At 46.5% G+C, this 17,999-nt stretch overlaps 1 protein-coding gene across 2 annotated transcripts in view; it reads right to left on the bottom strand.

Moving 5' to 3' along the window:
* Nucleotides 1–17,999, bottom strand: part of LOC126538497 (tyrosine-protein phosphatase non-receptor type 7-like) — a 172,647-nt gene that overhangs the window by 88,345 nt on the left and 66,303 nt on the right. For both annotated transcript variants that reach the window (XM_055074816.1, XM_055074817.1), the window contains exons 5-6: nucleotides 14,030–14,281; nucleotides 12,788–12,871 (exon numbers count right to left, since the gene is read on the bottom strand). In XM_055074816.1, coding sequence (XP_054930791.1) covers nucleotides 12,788–12,871; nucleotides 14,030–14,281 — 336 coding nt within the window. The remainder of the gene's footprint in view (nucleotides 1–12,787; nucleotides 12,872–14,029; nucleotides 14,282–17,999) is intronic.

The raw sequence follows: 17,999 nt of genomic DNA, 5'->3' as shown, positions 1-17,999 counted from the left end.
GCCAAAACAAAAGAGCCAATTCTGCAATGGGCTAACGCCACACTTCTAATTACATAGGAGTATCCGTCATCTGCATGGATGCCAAAAGAAAAGTGCAAGTTTCTTTACGGGACAGAATGGTGGCACTGTCCTGACAGAGCAAATTACAGTTTCAGTTCTGCATCGCTCAAGATGATATAAAGGAGTGGTTTATAGTAAGACCCTAACAAACCCACGTATATCTTTTAAAAAGTTCACAGCTGCCACAAATCCATGATCCAGTCTCCATAACCTAATGTATTGGCTGACAGCTTAAGATATAGTTTGCGTGCCTACGATTGAGAGCATACCATGATTAGTTTTTGTCACAAAGTGGCTAGCTGCGCCACTTTGACTCATGGTCTGGCTGACACCACGCCGTGCTGCAAGATATCCAATGCCATTTTGGGAAGTTGAACCAGTCTACCAGCGATTCCATATCCCTATGGATGTGGTGATGCTTATAGAGAAAGCATCAGAAATACACGGAGACGTGGTAGTGGTCTCAGCAAAGAATATAGTCAAACCCATATATAACAATGCCAGATATAACAATCTATCGTTTATAATGACCACATTTCAGTGCATGTACGATTTTCTAACCCTGCCAATTAAAACTACGTTTCAGATAAAACGAAAATTTTTTTCATCGCCATACTGTTACAACAAACGCTTCAAGCCCAGTCACGATAAAAAGAGGGAGCACACAAAGTACCCAAGCCCAGGAGTGCGACCAAACTGCGCGGACAGCAGCTCAGTGTCCCACTCTAGACCAACCGGACGATGATATGACCTTCGAGATGAGTGAGCTGTCGCTGTGCGTCGATTTTTGAAGCGGCGAAGACGGTCACTCCTGTCACTCCATGATTACTCGCTTTCAAGGCATGCCTCCAAGGAGGAAGCGGGTCGTATAAACAGCATAGCGCGAGGCACACACTGGCGCGTGCACTGGTGAGATATTAGTTGCCACGACGGTCGCACTTTCGTTTTTGCACAATTGTCTGTGTGGCACTATCTGTATTATGCTTATTTAAACTATTTGGAAGAAGCGTTCCTGTTGTTTCTGTCGATATTCAAGCGGTTCGAGTCGGTGAGAACACTGCAGCAGGCACTAATGTCATGCAATGTTGCATAGGATAGGAAGTTACTATGCCATTATGAGCGGTGAAGGTTTGGCGCCACTTCATTTGCGGGTTGCTGATTGCTGATAACGGTTCGTGGTCACATTCGATCATTCAAACTTGCATTTTTTTCACCTGATGCGACATAGATAACATAATTTTAGGGCTCTTTTGTGGCTGACGTGCAGTCATAACGCCGAGACCACAATGTTTGAGACCTCAGCAGAACGGTGGCATCCTGCAGTATTTTCCGAAGTTTACGCTTGCGGCCAACTAGAATGCTTCACTCCCTTGTGCAGTCATGTCCCACTGGTAGTAAATTACAGTTAAACCTCGATATAACGAAGTAGGTAAAATCGGCAATTTGCTTTGTTATATCGAAATTGCATTGTATCAAAATTCGACCTTTTATGCAAATAAGTACAGTCGCCGATCGATTTTTCTTACGCCGAAAGGGGTTGCTGAATTTTCAGAATTATCAGGCAATAGAAAAAAACAAATTTGAGTAAGAAAACAATTCATTTTGATAAATTTGGGAGTCGGCGATGAATGATATGGTTACATGGCACGTCAACAATATCTTCAGATCGGCGGTACGAATTAAGCGAAGCCAGTCATGCTTTTGCATGCACTCCGCCCCAGCGGCTCATAGCATCGCCCGCACTGGGACAACGCCACATGAAAAGCGCTGGAAGCGGGGAGCAAATGCTTTGTCTGCCTCTCACTCCAACAAATCACCGAAGCTTAAATTACGTAATCTCCAATAGTAAACACGCGGGAAGACAGCTTACATGATGCCATGCCTTATTGGCACACCCACCCTTTGGACACACACTGGGTTACCTCTAAAGCAGGGTTCACGGCTGCGCATGCACTCAGCCGCCCTTACAGCCACATGCAGCCATGGCTGAGACAGGTGCCAGGAATCGCGATGTGTGCCAACTTACCCCCTAATTCCCCGACCCACACCGCTCCTTGCATGCGCTTGATCATGTTAGCGCAAACTCGCTCCCCTTCCCCTCTTTCCCTTTGCTGTACGGGGACGCGGCATTCAGGCGTGAAAGCACCACCTTTCTTTCTCACCCTTGCATGCTTTCACTCACACCTAAAGCACAAAGTGCGCGGGGCACGATAGGATCTTATCGCACTTGCACATTATACGGAACATGAAGCGGTTTCACTTCAGCGGTTGCTCTTGTCGCGCCACGTGCGATTTGAGAGGTGCATTTGCAAGCAGCCGTTTGCAATCATTTGACTATCTGTGTCAGCAGAGGTTTCCATTTATTGTCTCGGCATTCCTTTGCTGCGGACGCAAAATTTTGTTATATTGAAATCGCATACAAATGCACTTTGTTATAATGAGGTACATTACATGGTGTTCTATAGACATGAGGTTATGAAAAGTTAAGTACTTCGTTATATATCAAGAATTTCGTCATATTGAAGTTCGTTATATCAAGCTTTAATTGTATAACACAAGCTATCAAATAAAAATAGCGGCTGCGCTTCCAGTTTTAAAAATTATGGGGTTTTAAATGCCAAAAACATTTTCTGATTATGAGACACGCCTTAGTGGAGGACTCCGGAAATTTCGACCACCTGGGGTTCTTTAACGTGCATCTAAATCTAAGTACACGGGTGTTTTCGCATTTCGCCCCCATCGAAATGCGGCTGCCGAGGCCGGGATTTGATCCTGTGACTTCGTGCTCAGCAGCCTAACACCATAGCCACTGAGCAACCACGGCGGGTGTGCTTCCAGTTTGAAATGACAGATCTGAAGCGGGTGCAGGGTAATTAAATAGAGTCGAAACCCGATATTTCAAACTCGAAGGGGCCCGAAAATTTGTTCAAATTAAAAGAAGGACTTGTTCTTGAAGTATCCGTGCATCATAGCATGATGCACGAATGGCGCGAGTCGTGAAATATCACGGCAATCAAACGTACAGTAATTAAGGACTACGAAACTGCCCACGGCGGCCAACACTCGCTTCCCAATAACTGTAAAAAACGAAAATTTAAGGAGCAAGCTGGTGCCAGCGCTTGCTCCTTGAATTTGAGTGACTTGAATTGTTGTTGGTTGTTGTTAGCTTGCTCCTTGAATTTTATTGACTTGAATTTTACAGTCTCTGCCCACACACGCAGAGACCGTCAAAGGTGAGGGAGTTACGAGATTTGAGGAGGGAGAGGGGAGTGTAGTTGTGAGGATGAGCGGGGGAAGAGGATTTGCTTTCCTGCCAGCTTGATGGATGGCACTAATTACCTCTGCGACCTAAGACTGCCACCGAAGCATCGGAGTTGCCAAGGCCGGACTGGGCCTCTGCCGCTGTTTCCCTCTGCGTGCTCGTGTGCTTTTTCCTTCGTCTGCTGACAGATCGGCACTGTGTTGATGTTCTTAAAGCGATTAATGTCTTATCAAGATGACGAAGTCGTTTCCACTGATCATATTCATGTTGCCCTCTGTTGCGGCGTCGCCGTGTTCAAAAAACAAGAATGAGGTACTGGGTGTTGCCTTCAGGTCCTTGTATTCAGGGTCTGTCTTGTCGTACGGAATCGGATATGGTGCACTGTCTCCAACAACTTTTTCATTGGGACGTCTCGGTTTAGACTCGTCATTATAGAGAAACAAGCACGAATGAGACATAACCAAGCCAACCAAAACAAGCGCAAGCGAGAGCCGACGCGAGCAGATGATAGCGTGAAACAAGCAGCTCAGCTGAACTAGACCCGAGTATGAATAGAGCGGTTGGGTGGGTCTGCATGACACCTGTTTACCGCGCGTACGTCACTGTAGGGGCCACTCTTATTGGTACTCTCCGCTAGCAACTTCCTTGCCGCCGGCGCGAGCCACGAAAAATCGACCTAGGACAAATTCCTCCAACAGCGCATGTTTTGCCGCTAGTGCAGCCGGGGCATTATGGCGTGACGCAGAAACAGCGACCTTGCCATTTGAGAGAAGGTAAAATTTCCAGTACAGTTTCCTTTTTTTTTTTCCCATCGCACGCGACGTTGAGGGGTCTCTCCTAAGCTTTTCCTCTATGGCAGGGTAAGAGCAATGTTGGTCGGAGAACATTGTCGGAGCGCGGTATGTTTGAATTAACCGTCACAAATGCTTGCATGTTTGAATTACCGGGTGTTTTCGGCCATTGGAATACACATAACTTTGACGGGACCTAGGCATTAGTTCGAATAAATTGGAAGTTCAAATGAAGCGTGTTTGCATTAACGAGAGTCGACTACAGTAAAACCCCATTAATTCAGATTTCATGGGACCGGAGAAAATGTCTGAATTAACCGACTGTTGAATTAACGAGGTTTCGACAATAATAACTCAAAAAATGCCTAAAGCATCAACATACCTTTACTTCATGAAATAACTGGTTATTGTTGTTTGTTGCGTGCAAGAAATTTGCGTGGAAAGCACAATTTTTCCGAGTTCTTGTAGGTGGTGCAGTCCGCGCAGACTGTCGGGAGAAATGACACAGCTGTCCTCCAAAACCTTAAGGGCATCATCGGCCTCTTTAGCAGTGTGGCATGGCACTTCACAGGCATCCATGACGGGTGCATATTTACTATCAGAGTTGGGCTCTTCGTTGCCTAGTACATTCAGTAGTTCGTCGTTGTTGAGGCGACCGGCAATGTGACTTTTGATGTGGATGTATTCCTCCAGCGGGACATCTGGAGGCAGAAGTCTGGCGAAGCGACTGTCATCTTCCTCGGCGTTTTGGTTGACATCCACATCCCCGGCTTCCAAAGAATCACCGTCACGGGCAAAGCCGCTTTGTTGGAAGCAGTTCACAATTACTGCGGGCGGCGTGTTGCTCCACACATGTGCCAATGCACTGAGCAGAGTTACATCATATCTTTTTCTTTGGCTCCATACAGAGCAACATGCGCTCAAGAACTTGTCTTCTGCATCGGCCTTTCACATACAGAATAATTCCCCGATTCAGAGGCTGCAGGGAAGCCGTTGTGTTAGGCGGAAAAAAAAAGCAGCTGTATGTTTGTCAGCCCTGAAACATTATTGTGCGCACTACAGTTATTTAGAACAATTAGCGCTTTGTGCGATTTTGCACGAAAGTGGCGGTCCAGTTCGCGCAGCCAGGCCTGAAATATCGCTGAGGTCATCCACGCCTTTCGATGACAGTCTACAGGAAGTTTATGCTTTTGAAGCATCTCGGCTTTTCTGCTTTGCCGATTATCAATTGCGGTAGCCGCTCAGTGCCAGTCATGTTGGCAGTGAGCAAAACTGTTATTCTGTCCTTGCTTTGTTACCGCCAATGCAAGGGTCCCTCTTAAATGTGATGGTTTTATCCGGCAGGGCTTTGTAGAAGAGGGCCTTCTCATCTACGTTACAAATGTCGCAGGCATCATAATCAGCTAGGCGTGCGGGTAATCTGGCCCTTCAATCTTCGACAACGGCTTCATTCATAGCCCCCTTCTCGCCCCACACACTTTGGAAGACCAGGCTGTGTCTTTTCTTAAATCGGTTGATCCAGATTTCCGATGCCTTGAAGTCTTCAATGCTGAGCTTCAGCGCGTACTTCTCGGCCTGCGCACAGATAAGGGGGCCACTCAAAGGCAGCTGTGCATCGCGCAAATCGGCAATCCATCTTAACAATGCTTCTTCAAGTTTCGGGTGCGCTGCCATTCGCAGTCTCTTGCTGCCATTCGCAGTCTCTTCCTGCTGTCAGCGAACTTGTCACTGTCGTATGCCTGAAGAATCCCCGCTTCATTTTTCATGTACGTGCTGAGCGTGCTTCTCTTCAAGTTGAATTTATTAATTATGACCTGCCGAGGCACCCCTGCCTTCACGGCTTTCAATATTTCTACTTTCGCTGCCAAATCCTTCGCCTCATACTTCGCCCGCTTCGGTGGGGCACGAGAGCACATGGTGGCGTGCGTGGCTAGGAGTGGCAACGAAGCGATGAGTACACGCACGATGTCAAGAAAAAAAAGTATAAACGAAAAAAAGAAAATCGCAACCAAAATTTTAACACACACAAAAAGGTTCCGCCGTCCTTGCACACACACCTGACGCAAACCAATAAATGATAAAAACGAAAATGAAAAAAAAAAGTAACTGCACAGCTCCACAACCACACAACTGCACAAGCAAAAGACAATGTTGGGAATGGCGGACAGCAATACAAAGAAAAAGACATGTATGTATAGATTAGGGTTGCTAGCATAGACCGATAACTACCGTGCCGATAACCATAGCGATGCAGAGGTAGTGCCAAGCGCTAAAAGCGACTGCAAAGCCAGAAGTACGTCATTGCCGCCATGTTTTTTGAGACGTAGGTTTGTATATTATGTAGCAATAAAATAAACATGGAGGCCTTGACGTATTTCCGGCCTTTCGGCACTTCCAGCAGATGCAAGCGTGGCCTTTGCGATCAGTGCACACTAATCGGCATAGAGTTTCTCACTATAACACTTAGAGAGAAATCTGGCGCCACTGTCTATAGGAGTTTCTTAAGGGGCACCGTGCCGTCATGGGAATGACGGTATATGTGTCTGCGAGGCTCATGTTGGCTGGTGTTGTAAGAGGCTTCGTCTAGAACGTGTTCTTAAAGCAATATCTTCATGAACTGTTTCCATTCACACATATTACATCTTTACTCACCTACAAAGCGTGACCAAGTGAAGAAAAGCAAGAACAGACGACAAACTGTTTCAAAGTGAGAGCGAATCTTGTCTGTTCTCCAACTTTAGCGGCGCGCTGATACTTCTATGTATCATATAATTGTACATGCAATAACAAGTTCTCACAGTTAAACAAAACATGTTTTTGTGTAATAATAAAGCTAAAACAGCTTTTATGTGCTGTTTTAGTAGAAAATGAATCATTGTGACAGACAGAATGGTGCTTCAAGGTGTCCTGGCTCTCTGAGAACAATGCCAATCCGAAGGCACAATATATCGGCATTTCCATGCATACCACAGCGCAGCAGCGCCACATTTCCCTCTAGGTACTATTGTCACGTGGTAGTGACGGTTGAGGACACAGCAAGAAAACTGTGAATGGCGAAACATTATTGGGCGAGCCTGTGCCCAGAAAAAAAAAAAAAGGCTACACTCAATGCTCAACGAAAACAGCGAACACAGTCGGCGATCGTCGAAAATCTGATCAGCGAGTCAAGCGTGTCGCCTTTTATAGATCAGTCGTCGAATGTTCCAGAGTAATCGCTGGGACCCGCGTACCGTCCATAAAGTTCTACGCCATTCGTGTCGCGCATGCATGCAATCAGATTGCAGAAGGTTCAGCGACAACAGACAGCGTACAGAAGCATCGATAAAATTCTAGAAACTTCCGATAGATGTAGACGTGTTCTGCGCTGAGTGATAACATTTCTTAGACGGTAAAAGCGCTCACCCGTAAAATATAAACGAGTTCACGTGTCAATTCCCCCTCTCAAAAGGCATTCAATGCTACAAACATAACAGGAGAGTGAAACACAAAAGGACACTTGTTAAACAAAGTAACAAAACAACAAAGAAACAAAGTCCGAGGTGACACAGTCCAAAAAAAGTCCAAAGTACAGCTATGCGACGTCCCCAAAGTTCATAAGCGCTGGTGGAACGGCTTAAGTCGCACAACATGAACTACTTCAGGTCGTGAGCGGCGTCGCTGTGATAGCAAAATGCCATCTAGCACGATCTTAGTCCAATTTGCCAACACACGTCAGATGATTTTGTAGGGTAAAAAATAGCGTCGCAATAGTTTCTCGCTGAGTCCTCATCGATGTATTGGGGTCCAAACCCAAACAATGTCACAAGGCTGGTACTGGACGTAGCGTCGTCGGAGGTTGTACAGTCGAATCCCGCTACAACGAACGCCGCTTCAATGAAATATTTCCAATATTTCCCATTCCCCGTCAGCTAGTTATAGAAGTCAGTGCAAAAAAGTTCTTGCCACAAGAAACAATTTTTCGGGCTTGTTTTTGCTTCAACAAAATTTTCGCTCGGTTGAGCTGGGCTTTAAAATTTGTTTTGCGATAAAATAAACATAACCCCGAACGTCTGCAATTTTTCGTACATCCACACCGCTTAGGTTCACCGAAAACATGTGCCCACTGCACTGTCGCCGATAAACAAACTCATGGAGGGGCGCCATTGTTTGGTGGTGATGACGATAGGGCTAGCCGCCTTGCGACAAGGCGCAGGCCCACTTGGCCAAATGGGAGCCACAGCCAATCCGTATCCATCCTAGGTCACGCAATCGCTGGCACAACGCGGCGACGCAGATTTTCGTTTGTGCTTGTGCGCGCGGCCAGCATGGTGACAAAGCGGAAGTTTCTTTCCTTGGAGGTGAAGGCACGAATCATCAGCGAGGCTTCAAGCGGCAGAAAGAAAGGAGATGTTGCAGCAGTGTTTGGCATCTCCAACAGCACGCCATCGACAATTTTGAAGTCGAAGGACGTGATCACCAGTGCTCTTTCTGCGGGGGTGTCCACCAAATGGAAGAAGTTGACTCAAGCTGCACACGAGGATCTTGAAAAGGCGTTGTTTACATGGTTCCTCAACATGCGTGCCAAGAAAACGCCAATCAGCGGAAGCGTGCTGCAGCAAAAGGCACTTAACTATGCTTGCATGCTCGGCATCGACGATTGTAAGGCAAGCACAGGTTGGCTGACCCGCTTCAAGACCCGACACGACATCGTTGCGAAAGTGTTGAGCGGCGAACAAGATGCATCGGCCCTGCCTTGTGCACTGGATGTAATGGACGCTTTTGATGTCATTCGTAATTTCATTGGCGCCCAAGATGACGACGTCGCAATGCAGCTGCAGACCGAGTGCGAACATCGCACCACGGCGATAATGACCAAAGGACGGAGGCAAACAAAGATGACCGACTTTTTTTCGGAAATGAATGATGTTTTTGAACGTGCAGTCAAATCTGACAGTGTTTTGGGTCAGATTTCGTCACAACGAAAGGTAACCTACTTTTTCCGGAAATGAATGATGTTTATGAGTGTGTAGTCAAATTTGACAGTGTTTTGGGGCAAATTTTGCCACGACATTTTCGCTTCAATGAAATTTTTCGCGCGTCCCGTGAGTTTCGCTGTAGCGAGGTTTGACTGTAGTATCGGCTGTCGGTGTTGGTACGCTGGTGGTTCTTGATGCGTAGGCGGGCGCGCTTTCGGGCTTCTTCGGCGTGCTGGATTATAGGTAGCGACACCAAGATTCTCTTCGCCGGTGACGTGTGGCAGCATGGCGTCGAGAGTTGTCATCGGGTTCCTGCCGTAAACCAGCTTAAACGGCATGATCTGTGTTGTTTCTTGCACTGCCGTGTTGTAAGCAAAGGTTACGTATGGCAGGACGGCATCCCCTGTCTTGTGCTTGACGTCGACGTACATTGCTAGCATGTCGGCGAGGGTCTTGTTCTGGTGCTCCGTGAGACCATTCGTCTGCGGGTGGTAGGCAGTTGTCCTCCTGTGCCTTGTCTGACTGTACTGAAGAATGGCTTGGGTGTGCTCCGCTGTAAAGTCCGTTCCTCTGTCGGTGATGAGGACTTCTGGGGCGCCATGTCGCAGCAGAATGCTTTCGACGAAAAATTTTGTCACTTACGCTGCGCTGCCTTTCGGTAGAGCTTTAGTTTCAGCAAAGCGGGTGAGATAGTCCGTGGCCACGACGATCCACTTATTTCCGGATGTTGTTGTCGGAAACAGTCCCAACAAATCCATCCCGATCTGCTGAAAGGGTTGGCAACGAGGTTCGATGGGCTGTAGTAATCCTGCTGGCCTTGTCAGTGGTGTCTTGCGTCGCTGACAGTCTCGGCATGTCTTGACGTAACGGGCGATGTCGGCGGTCAGCCGTGGCCAGCAATACCTTTCCTGTATCCTCGACAGTGTCCCGGAGAATCCGAGGTGCCCAGCGGTTGGATTGTCATGTAAGGCGTGGAGTACTTCTGGACGTAGCACTGACAGAACAACAAGAAGGTAGCTGGCGCGGACTGGCGAGAAGTTCTTCTTCACGAGCAGGTTGTTTTGTAGCGTGAACGAAGACAATCTGCGCTTAAAAGCCCTAGGGACAACGTCGGTGTTCCCTTCCAAATACTCGAGAAGGCCTTCAAGCTCCGGGTCTGCTCGTCGCTGTTTAGTGAAGGCTTCCGTGCTTATTATTCCGAGGAAGGCGTCGTCGTCCTCGTCGTCTTGCGGCGGGGGATCGATGGGGGCGCGTGATCGGCAGTTGGCGTCAGAGTGTTTTCGTCTGGACTTGCAGATTACTGTGACGTCATATTCTTGCAGTCTGAGGCTCCACCGCACCAGCCGTCCTGAAGGGTCCTTTTAAGTTAGCTAGCCAACACAACGTGTGATGGTCACTGACGACTTTGAATGGCCTGCCATACAGGTAAGGGTAGAATTTTGCTGTATCATCTTGCCTGTCTCAGGCAAAAGTTTATGCTCTGGGAGTAGTCCTTGCAGCCTGCGGCTACCTCGCTGGTTCTTGGTGATGTTGGTGTTGTCTTCGGCGTTCAGGCTTGGGCCACGGCTTTGTGGGGGCTTCCAGTACATGAACGCAAAGCACCTCCACCAGATGTCACGTGGTAGTGACGGTTGAGGACACAGAAAGAAAACTGTGAATGGCGAAACTAACTTTATTGGATGAACCTCTGGCCAGAAAAAACAGGCTACGCTCAATGCTAAACGAAAACGGCGAACACAGTCAGCGATCGTTGAAAATCTGATCAGCAAGTCAAGCGCGTCGCCTTTTATAGATCAGTCGTGAAATGTTCCAGAGTAATTGCTGGGACCCGCGTGCCTTCCACAAACTTCTACGCCATTAATGTCGCGCATGCATGCAATCAGATTACACAAGGTTCGATGACAACAGACAGCGGATAGAAGCATCGATAACATTCTAGAAACTTCCGATACATGTAGATGCGTCCTGCGCTGAGCGATAACATTTCTTAGATGGTAAAAGTGCTCACCCATAACACATAAACAAGTTCATTTGTCAATATAGTGAGAAACTCTATGCTAATCAGAGACACCATCGCTGGCGGTGCGATTTGAACACTCCCTAGTGCCCCCCGATCCTATATGCCTCACGTGCCTCTGAGCTCCGCGAACTGTCCGAATTAAATGAAGCACGATCATATATGTCCGAATGAATTGGAGTTTCGTGCCATAGGGTTATGTACATGTTTGACAGGACCAGATGGCGTGTCCGAATTAACCGAATTTCTGAATTAATGGGGGCCGAATTAACAAGGTTTTACTGTATATATATTCTGGCAGTAAAATATATCAGAAGCTCTCCAACAACAACAACAACAAAAAAAAAATGGTGGCTGCACTTCCAGTTTCAATATGACAGGAGATCTGAACCGAGCGTTGTTTTGAAAGAGCTATACAATGCTACATTTCATTCTTTAGATAGACATTCTTAATGCAAATTTACCGCTAGGAGCGGAAATGCGCCGAGAACAAAAATAAAATTGAAAATATGGTTTTCAGACCAAAGTGCTGCTGAATTGTAGCTGCTGACGCCAGCTTCAGTGCGGTTAACTTTTGAGTGGTTTTAAGGGCGAGACCATATATAATGAACTACGGACATAACGACCACATTTCACAGAACTTTCGAGTTTGTTATGAACGGGTTCAAGTGTACAGCCACAGACGGGCACAGCTGAGTGACTTACCACTGCCAACCCTCTCATTAAGCCTCATTAAGCCTCCGCACCTATTTGTGCAGCAGCGTGTATGGCGTAGGACGTAGTTGGAAGTGCACTGCATGCTCTTAACTGTTCATAACCCAACCGCGCTGCCATTTTCTCTCACCTACTTAAGTGGGATTGGTCCAAATGTACGTTGAATGTGGAAATAACATTGCCCACAGCGCGTCACAGTTGAGAGCCAGTGGGCTCAACAAATTATGCACCCCAATTGTGCACCACGTGCATGACCACAAGCAGCATCAGCACAAAGACAGCTTGCTCCATAGACGATCCCACAAAATGCAGATGCAGTCTGCCAGAAAACATGCATGTGTACAGCACACATATTGCACGAGATGGTTGGCACCACCTGGCAGTGGGCACCGTGTTTCAGAGAAGCAGTGCCGGTTCTCACACAGTAGACTGTTATGCAGACTTACGTGTGCATCAGAGAAATCTCGACAAGTGAATACATCGTCCGCTCTGTCACAGTGCTCTCTACCAAAGTTTTAAGTGCTGCTTGGTACGGCCCGTGCGCTATTACATGGTTGTGTGGGGGGGAATCTGAGTTGTTTTTCACTGTGCCTTGGAAAAAAAAAAAAAAAAAAAAAAAAAAAAACAAACCTCAAAGTGTATATTTTAGGCAACATTCACTGTGGTGTTCATTTATTTATTCATTGGTGGCGGTGCATATAAAAAAGACATGCCGTTGTATTTTCCCAGTAGTGCATACTACTGCTTAGGGTCTAGTTGTGCTGCGTTACCACCAGGTACGTAACAGCAGAATTCACTGTATCTTGAATGAAATCAGCATGCAAACATACCATGCAATTAAATTCACCGCGAATTGCCACCTCAATGCAATGATAGAATACAAACAGGCCTGTGGTTTAGTATCTGAAAGAGCCACGCATATGTAGCACGATCTTTTATGCGACCTTCAGTGGAAGGAAAAAGAAGCAGATGGCCAGATTTAGCTCACCTGTCTTTCCCACCATTTGGGCTGATCCGGCCATTCTGACTTGCCTTGTTGAGATCCAGTGTCAGGGAAGCATTTGACCCACGCCTGCAGATGTTAAAAAAGCACCAATTCTGACACGAGTTTCTGTAATGCTTGGCATGCTCTGGATATTCCCTCACAGCTGTGTATATGCAGTTAAAAGTCGTTCATATGATTTAGAAAAAACACCAGAAAGATGTACTAATCAAAAAAAAGACACATTATCTGAAGTGACAAACATTTTGCAGACTCAACTGTAGTTGACATCTACGTAATGCGAAGCATTGTGCAAATCATTGTGCGCGAGGCACAAAACGCCACCACGTGTCGAGCTGGTGGAGCTTTGGTGGCCCAAGGCACATTTTGTTGTTTTCTTATTGTGTAGTGTTTTAAGATGGCGACGGGAAACCAAATGAAATCGAGCTGGCATGCCACCACCTACACTATGCCCCACGAGCAGTAAAACAGATGGGTGAAAATGCTTATCGCAATAGGTTTGGCAGCGATAGCTGTGAATGTGGTGTGCGATGACCCAGGAGGAGACCTGCTGGTACTGGAATAAGAAACTGAGTGCGCGGCAGCGTTTTCATGTGAGACGGCGGGTGAATACTGAGGAAGCTGATGCAGTGGGTGGCTACCGTTCTCAATTGTACGTGCCTAGCACCTTTTCTTGTTTACATGGGATCCAGCAGCCAGAAAACATGTCATACGATCGCAGTTGTGCGATGTACTGAACATTGGTGCTGAAAAATCGTGTTTTTTTGGAAACTGGTAAAAAAAATGACCATAACTCGATTGGGTCATTTTTTGTGTTCTCAATTGCGAATAAACGTTTGCACCGGGAAATTGTACGTAACGGAATCGTACCAACAAGGTTCCACTGTACAACCAATGGAGGAACACACTGTGAACAACCAGGGGGCATATTCTGGAAGTGTCCATCTAGTGGACATGTCCATTTTGTCTGCTACTGAAGTGCTGATTGGCTGAAGTGCCCGTCTCCTTCTGACGTGAACCCCAGCCCAGCCAATCAGAAGTTCAGCAGCACACGAAATGGACGTGTCCACTAGATGGACACTTACAGAAAACCTCTCCACCTCGATTTGTTGCCAGGTTGTGTTGCAGAACTAATGTAGCACAATGTGAAGTGAGGCAGACCAATGGCAGACAGCACTTGTGAAAGAATTTTGTGAATATTGATCCAGGTCCAGCTCAAGCACTTGCCTTTCAAGAAGGCGCCGTGTTTTGCGTCGCAGGGGACTACGAGTTGGGCTCAGGCCCTGGTCCGAGTCTGTCTCAGAGAGTGAGCTGCTCCAGAGTGCAGTATTCGCAACTGTCACTGGTGCGGTAGCAGGGGCACTGGATGCAGTCCTCGCTGTGCACAGTGCCAACACAGCTGTGTTTTCCACAAAGTCATCCTCAAAGCCCCCCTTTGAAGGCACAATTTCAGTGGCCTCTACTCCAGAAAGCGGCCTCCTGCAGAGAAGTACAAAACACTTCGGTAAAGTATCCATTTCTTTAATGATCAACTGCAACAATATTTTACTTTGGCTAAGTGGTTATAAACATGAATGCAGAAACTCCACTGGAGTTGTATATGTAAGTATACCCTCAAATTACAGTTGGCCCACCCCGAAATTTCAAGTTGACTCACCCCCGAATTTCAAGTTGGTCCACTCCCAAATTTACGCTAGCCCACACCCAGATCCCAGCTTGCCTGATCCCCAAATTAAAATTGAGTCCTCCGTCAATTTCAACTTGGCCTATGTCCATACTTCAAGTTGGCCTTCCCCCGAAGTTTTACGTTGGAAAACCCCCCCAATTTCAAATCGGCCCACAATGAAATTTCAGCTGGGCCACCCCTACGATAAGCTTCCACATGCATTTTCTAATGAGCCCATGCATCTATATGGGTACAGTTGAACCCACTTATAATGATACCGGTTTTAACAATATATTGGTTACATATAACAATGAGAAGCTGCTGCACCGTCAACTTTTGTATGCTTTTCCCAAGGTGAAATAAGCCACTTACTACAATGCCCCGATGCTGCATTATCAGTTATAACGATGAAGTCTGGCTGCTGTGTCCGTGCCGAAAAGTAGTGAAATACGAAATCCTTGAAAAGAACAAAAGAAAATGAGAAATCTGAGCCGCTGAGCAATGGTCCACTGCCCCGAAAGCCACCGTGCACTTATTTCCAGCCTTCTCCATGTGCCTCTTACCCATCGCCCTTCCACTGCTCCGAACATGAATGAGCTGCACCCATAGCTCTATGCCACGCCACCCTCTGAAACACGAATGGATCATGCCAACTGCACTGTTCCCAGATGGCTTGCTGGCTCCCCATTCAGCACAGTTCTGCAAACAGCTTAATCGCTCACGTTCGTCTTTGTTGGTTGCGCCGAAATCGTTCCTGGCCACGTGGCTTCTCAGCCTCGTTTGACTCGCCGCCGAAACGGAAGATGGCTGATCCGCCCACTGATCATTGGCAATGCATGACGTTGACGGTGAAAAGAAAGCACGTATGTATTGATTTGGAAACTAAGTAGTTCTAACCAAGGAGGCGATTGTTGCAAACATGCTTGCATCGGATAGCGACAGCGACGATGGCATCAATGAAGTGGTAGGGCAGGCTGCCTCAACGTTTCCTCCAACTAGCCAACCAACTAGCTTGCCAACGTGTTTTAACCAAGTCCTCACAGGTGGCCCGGCAGGTGACTCAGTCCCTCCGGTGCTTTGTTTTTGCGAGGAACCGTCCGTTGCACTACGTGGAGCACCTCGATGCCTCGGAGAAGGATGTAGGTAAGCTTTGCATAAACCTTGCAAGGCTGACGGACATAGGGTTTTTGGGTGCAAGCCAGTTGGAAGCACGTGGCAAGATGCTCGTGGCGATCTCGCCTCAGCATTTCTTCTGGATTTCACAAGCTGACAGGCTGTCGCAGCAACCTTCTCACATTTTTTAAAGGGCCTTCCTTGGGACCACCAAAGTGATGCCTCGGCGGAGCTCGCACATCGTTTGCCACTCGTGACCCCTCTTTGCAGTTGTTATAGCAGTGCCATTCTTTAATGCAGACAGTCGCAGCTTGTTACACGCAATTGGAGCACCCAGGAAGCATTTCAAAGAGTGAACACAATCAGCAACTGGATGCAGGAAGGTGGTCGGGAGGGGCACTGGCCTTCCCACCATTATAGTTTTCTCACAACAGCTCTGCTATCCTTCTATTTTTATTTTTTCGTGTAACCCGGTTATAACAATTATTGGTTATAACAATGAAATTTTCGTGGTGCTTGAATATTGTTACAAGTGGGTTTGACTGTATGCTCCATCTTTTTTAGTTGAAATCGTTCTTTATTGATTATAAAGCTACCAATCATCTACCTTTACAGTATTACAACGATTAAATGTTTTAACTTTGCAAATTATGTATGTTTGTGCAGATATGCAGATACAAGGCATTACACTTTTCATGTGACTGGGCCGGGGTACTCGCCAAAGAAAGCTTACACATTAAAAGTAGTACCATCATATTACTTTGGAAACAATCATGGCAAAGCTGCAAGGCTATGCAATAAAATTATATAATTTTCTTACTAACAGCCTCTAATTAGCACATAAGCAGACAATATACTGTCCTTGGCAGTAAGTGGATATGCAACAAATTTTATGCATGCCACGGATACCAACCATCGTATTTACTCTATTCTAATGCGTCCCTGATTGTAACGTGCACCGTTTCCCATGACCGATAAAAGAAGAAAGAAAAAAAAAAAAAAAAAAGAACACCCTCGATTGTAACGCCCACCTATTTTCCGTGACCAAAAAAAAAAAAAAAGAAATAGCTCTTTACAGTACCGTTCCCCTCATGCTTTCATACAGACGTGCCACTTTCATTCATTTGGAAAAACAATGTTTACTCCCAATGCACTTAAGTTGCAATGAACAAAAAAGTCACGGTTTAGCCAGAAAGGTGAAGCAACCATTGCGACAGCAAATTAGTAGACACCTATACAAAGTAAGGATAGCAGTTTTATCAGCCATATAAACTTGTAAACATTCGCTTACTAACTAAATTATCAAGGATGGTGCCACGTGAGCACAAGCAAACATGAACACGTCTCACTCGATGACTGCAGAAGCTCGCTATCAAGATGCGGAAATAAGCAGCAGGAGCCTCTCGCTTCAATGCGAACCAAGTAACGAGAACCAAGTAACGAGAACACAGCACACACGAAGCTATTGGGCCTCGGTGAGCCTAAATGCATAGGCTCTGTTCCCATCGCAGATTGCTCCCAAGATATAGCCCGCACGGCTGCGTCATAAGCAGCCACTAGAGTAGAACGCCTCTCCTGTTTATGCCAGTCCCGCATGCAAGTTTCAGGAACTCGGAATGCCCATGATGCAACCATATTTTGGTCTGTCTCCACACACACAATAACTTTCCTTTTAAATGCGGGATCAAGATAAACTCGACGTATCTCTGCAGTTGGCACTTCCATGCTGATAGAGCAAATGCAGAAAATGGGATGACAGATGGTAGACCAACCAAAGCCCAAGCTAAGGCAGCTAGGCTCAAAGAGCATACGAGGCGGCCATTTTGAAATGCCAATGGCAATATGGTAATGCAGATGTAGGGTCGTGCTTGAGGGTCGTGCATAACCGGCGCACATGACTTTTGCACCGGTTATGTAGAGAAAAAAAATTGCCATTAGATTCAAGTAAATACAGTAATCTCGGAGATCATGCTAAAAAGCCATGCTCATTCTCATGAGCATTCTGGGTCATGCATCCACTCACATTTGCATGGAGGCTGCTATATCTACACCATCTGAAATTAGGCTTTTTGCACAGACCAAAATTTCATTGCATTTGGTTTTTGCAAAGGCCGCAAAGGATAAACCTGAATTGTGTGCACACATTTTTGCCTCAATGCACAGGCTGTGGAAGTGGGTTCCACAAAATCGCGAGCGACTCAAACCAAATTCAAACTGCTACCCCCCTCCCCTTTTCCCCTTCATTTTCTTGATTTGCACAGCAGTTCATATTTAGCAACGTCATTACACATTGCATGCACACTTGGGTGGTCTACTTGAGAAAGACCCACATGTTAGTGACGTGCAATACGCAATGCATTGTGATCAGTGTCCACGCACTTGCAGGTGTGGCTTGCAATGCATGGCTGAGAAGAGACT

This window comes from Dermacentor andersoni, chromosome 4, assembly GCF_023375885.2.
Source record: "Dermacentor andersoni chromosome 4, qqDerAnde1_hic_scaffold, whole genome shotgun sequence".
Classification (NCBI taxonomy): Eukaryota; Metazoa; Arthropoda; class Arachnida; order Ixodida; family Ixodidae; genus Dermacentor; species Dermacentor andersoni.
Note: the sequence above shows the minus strand (reverse complement) of the source record. Positions and strands in the feature narration are given on the sequence as shown.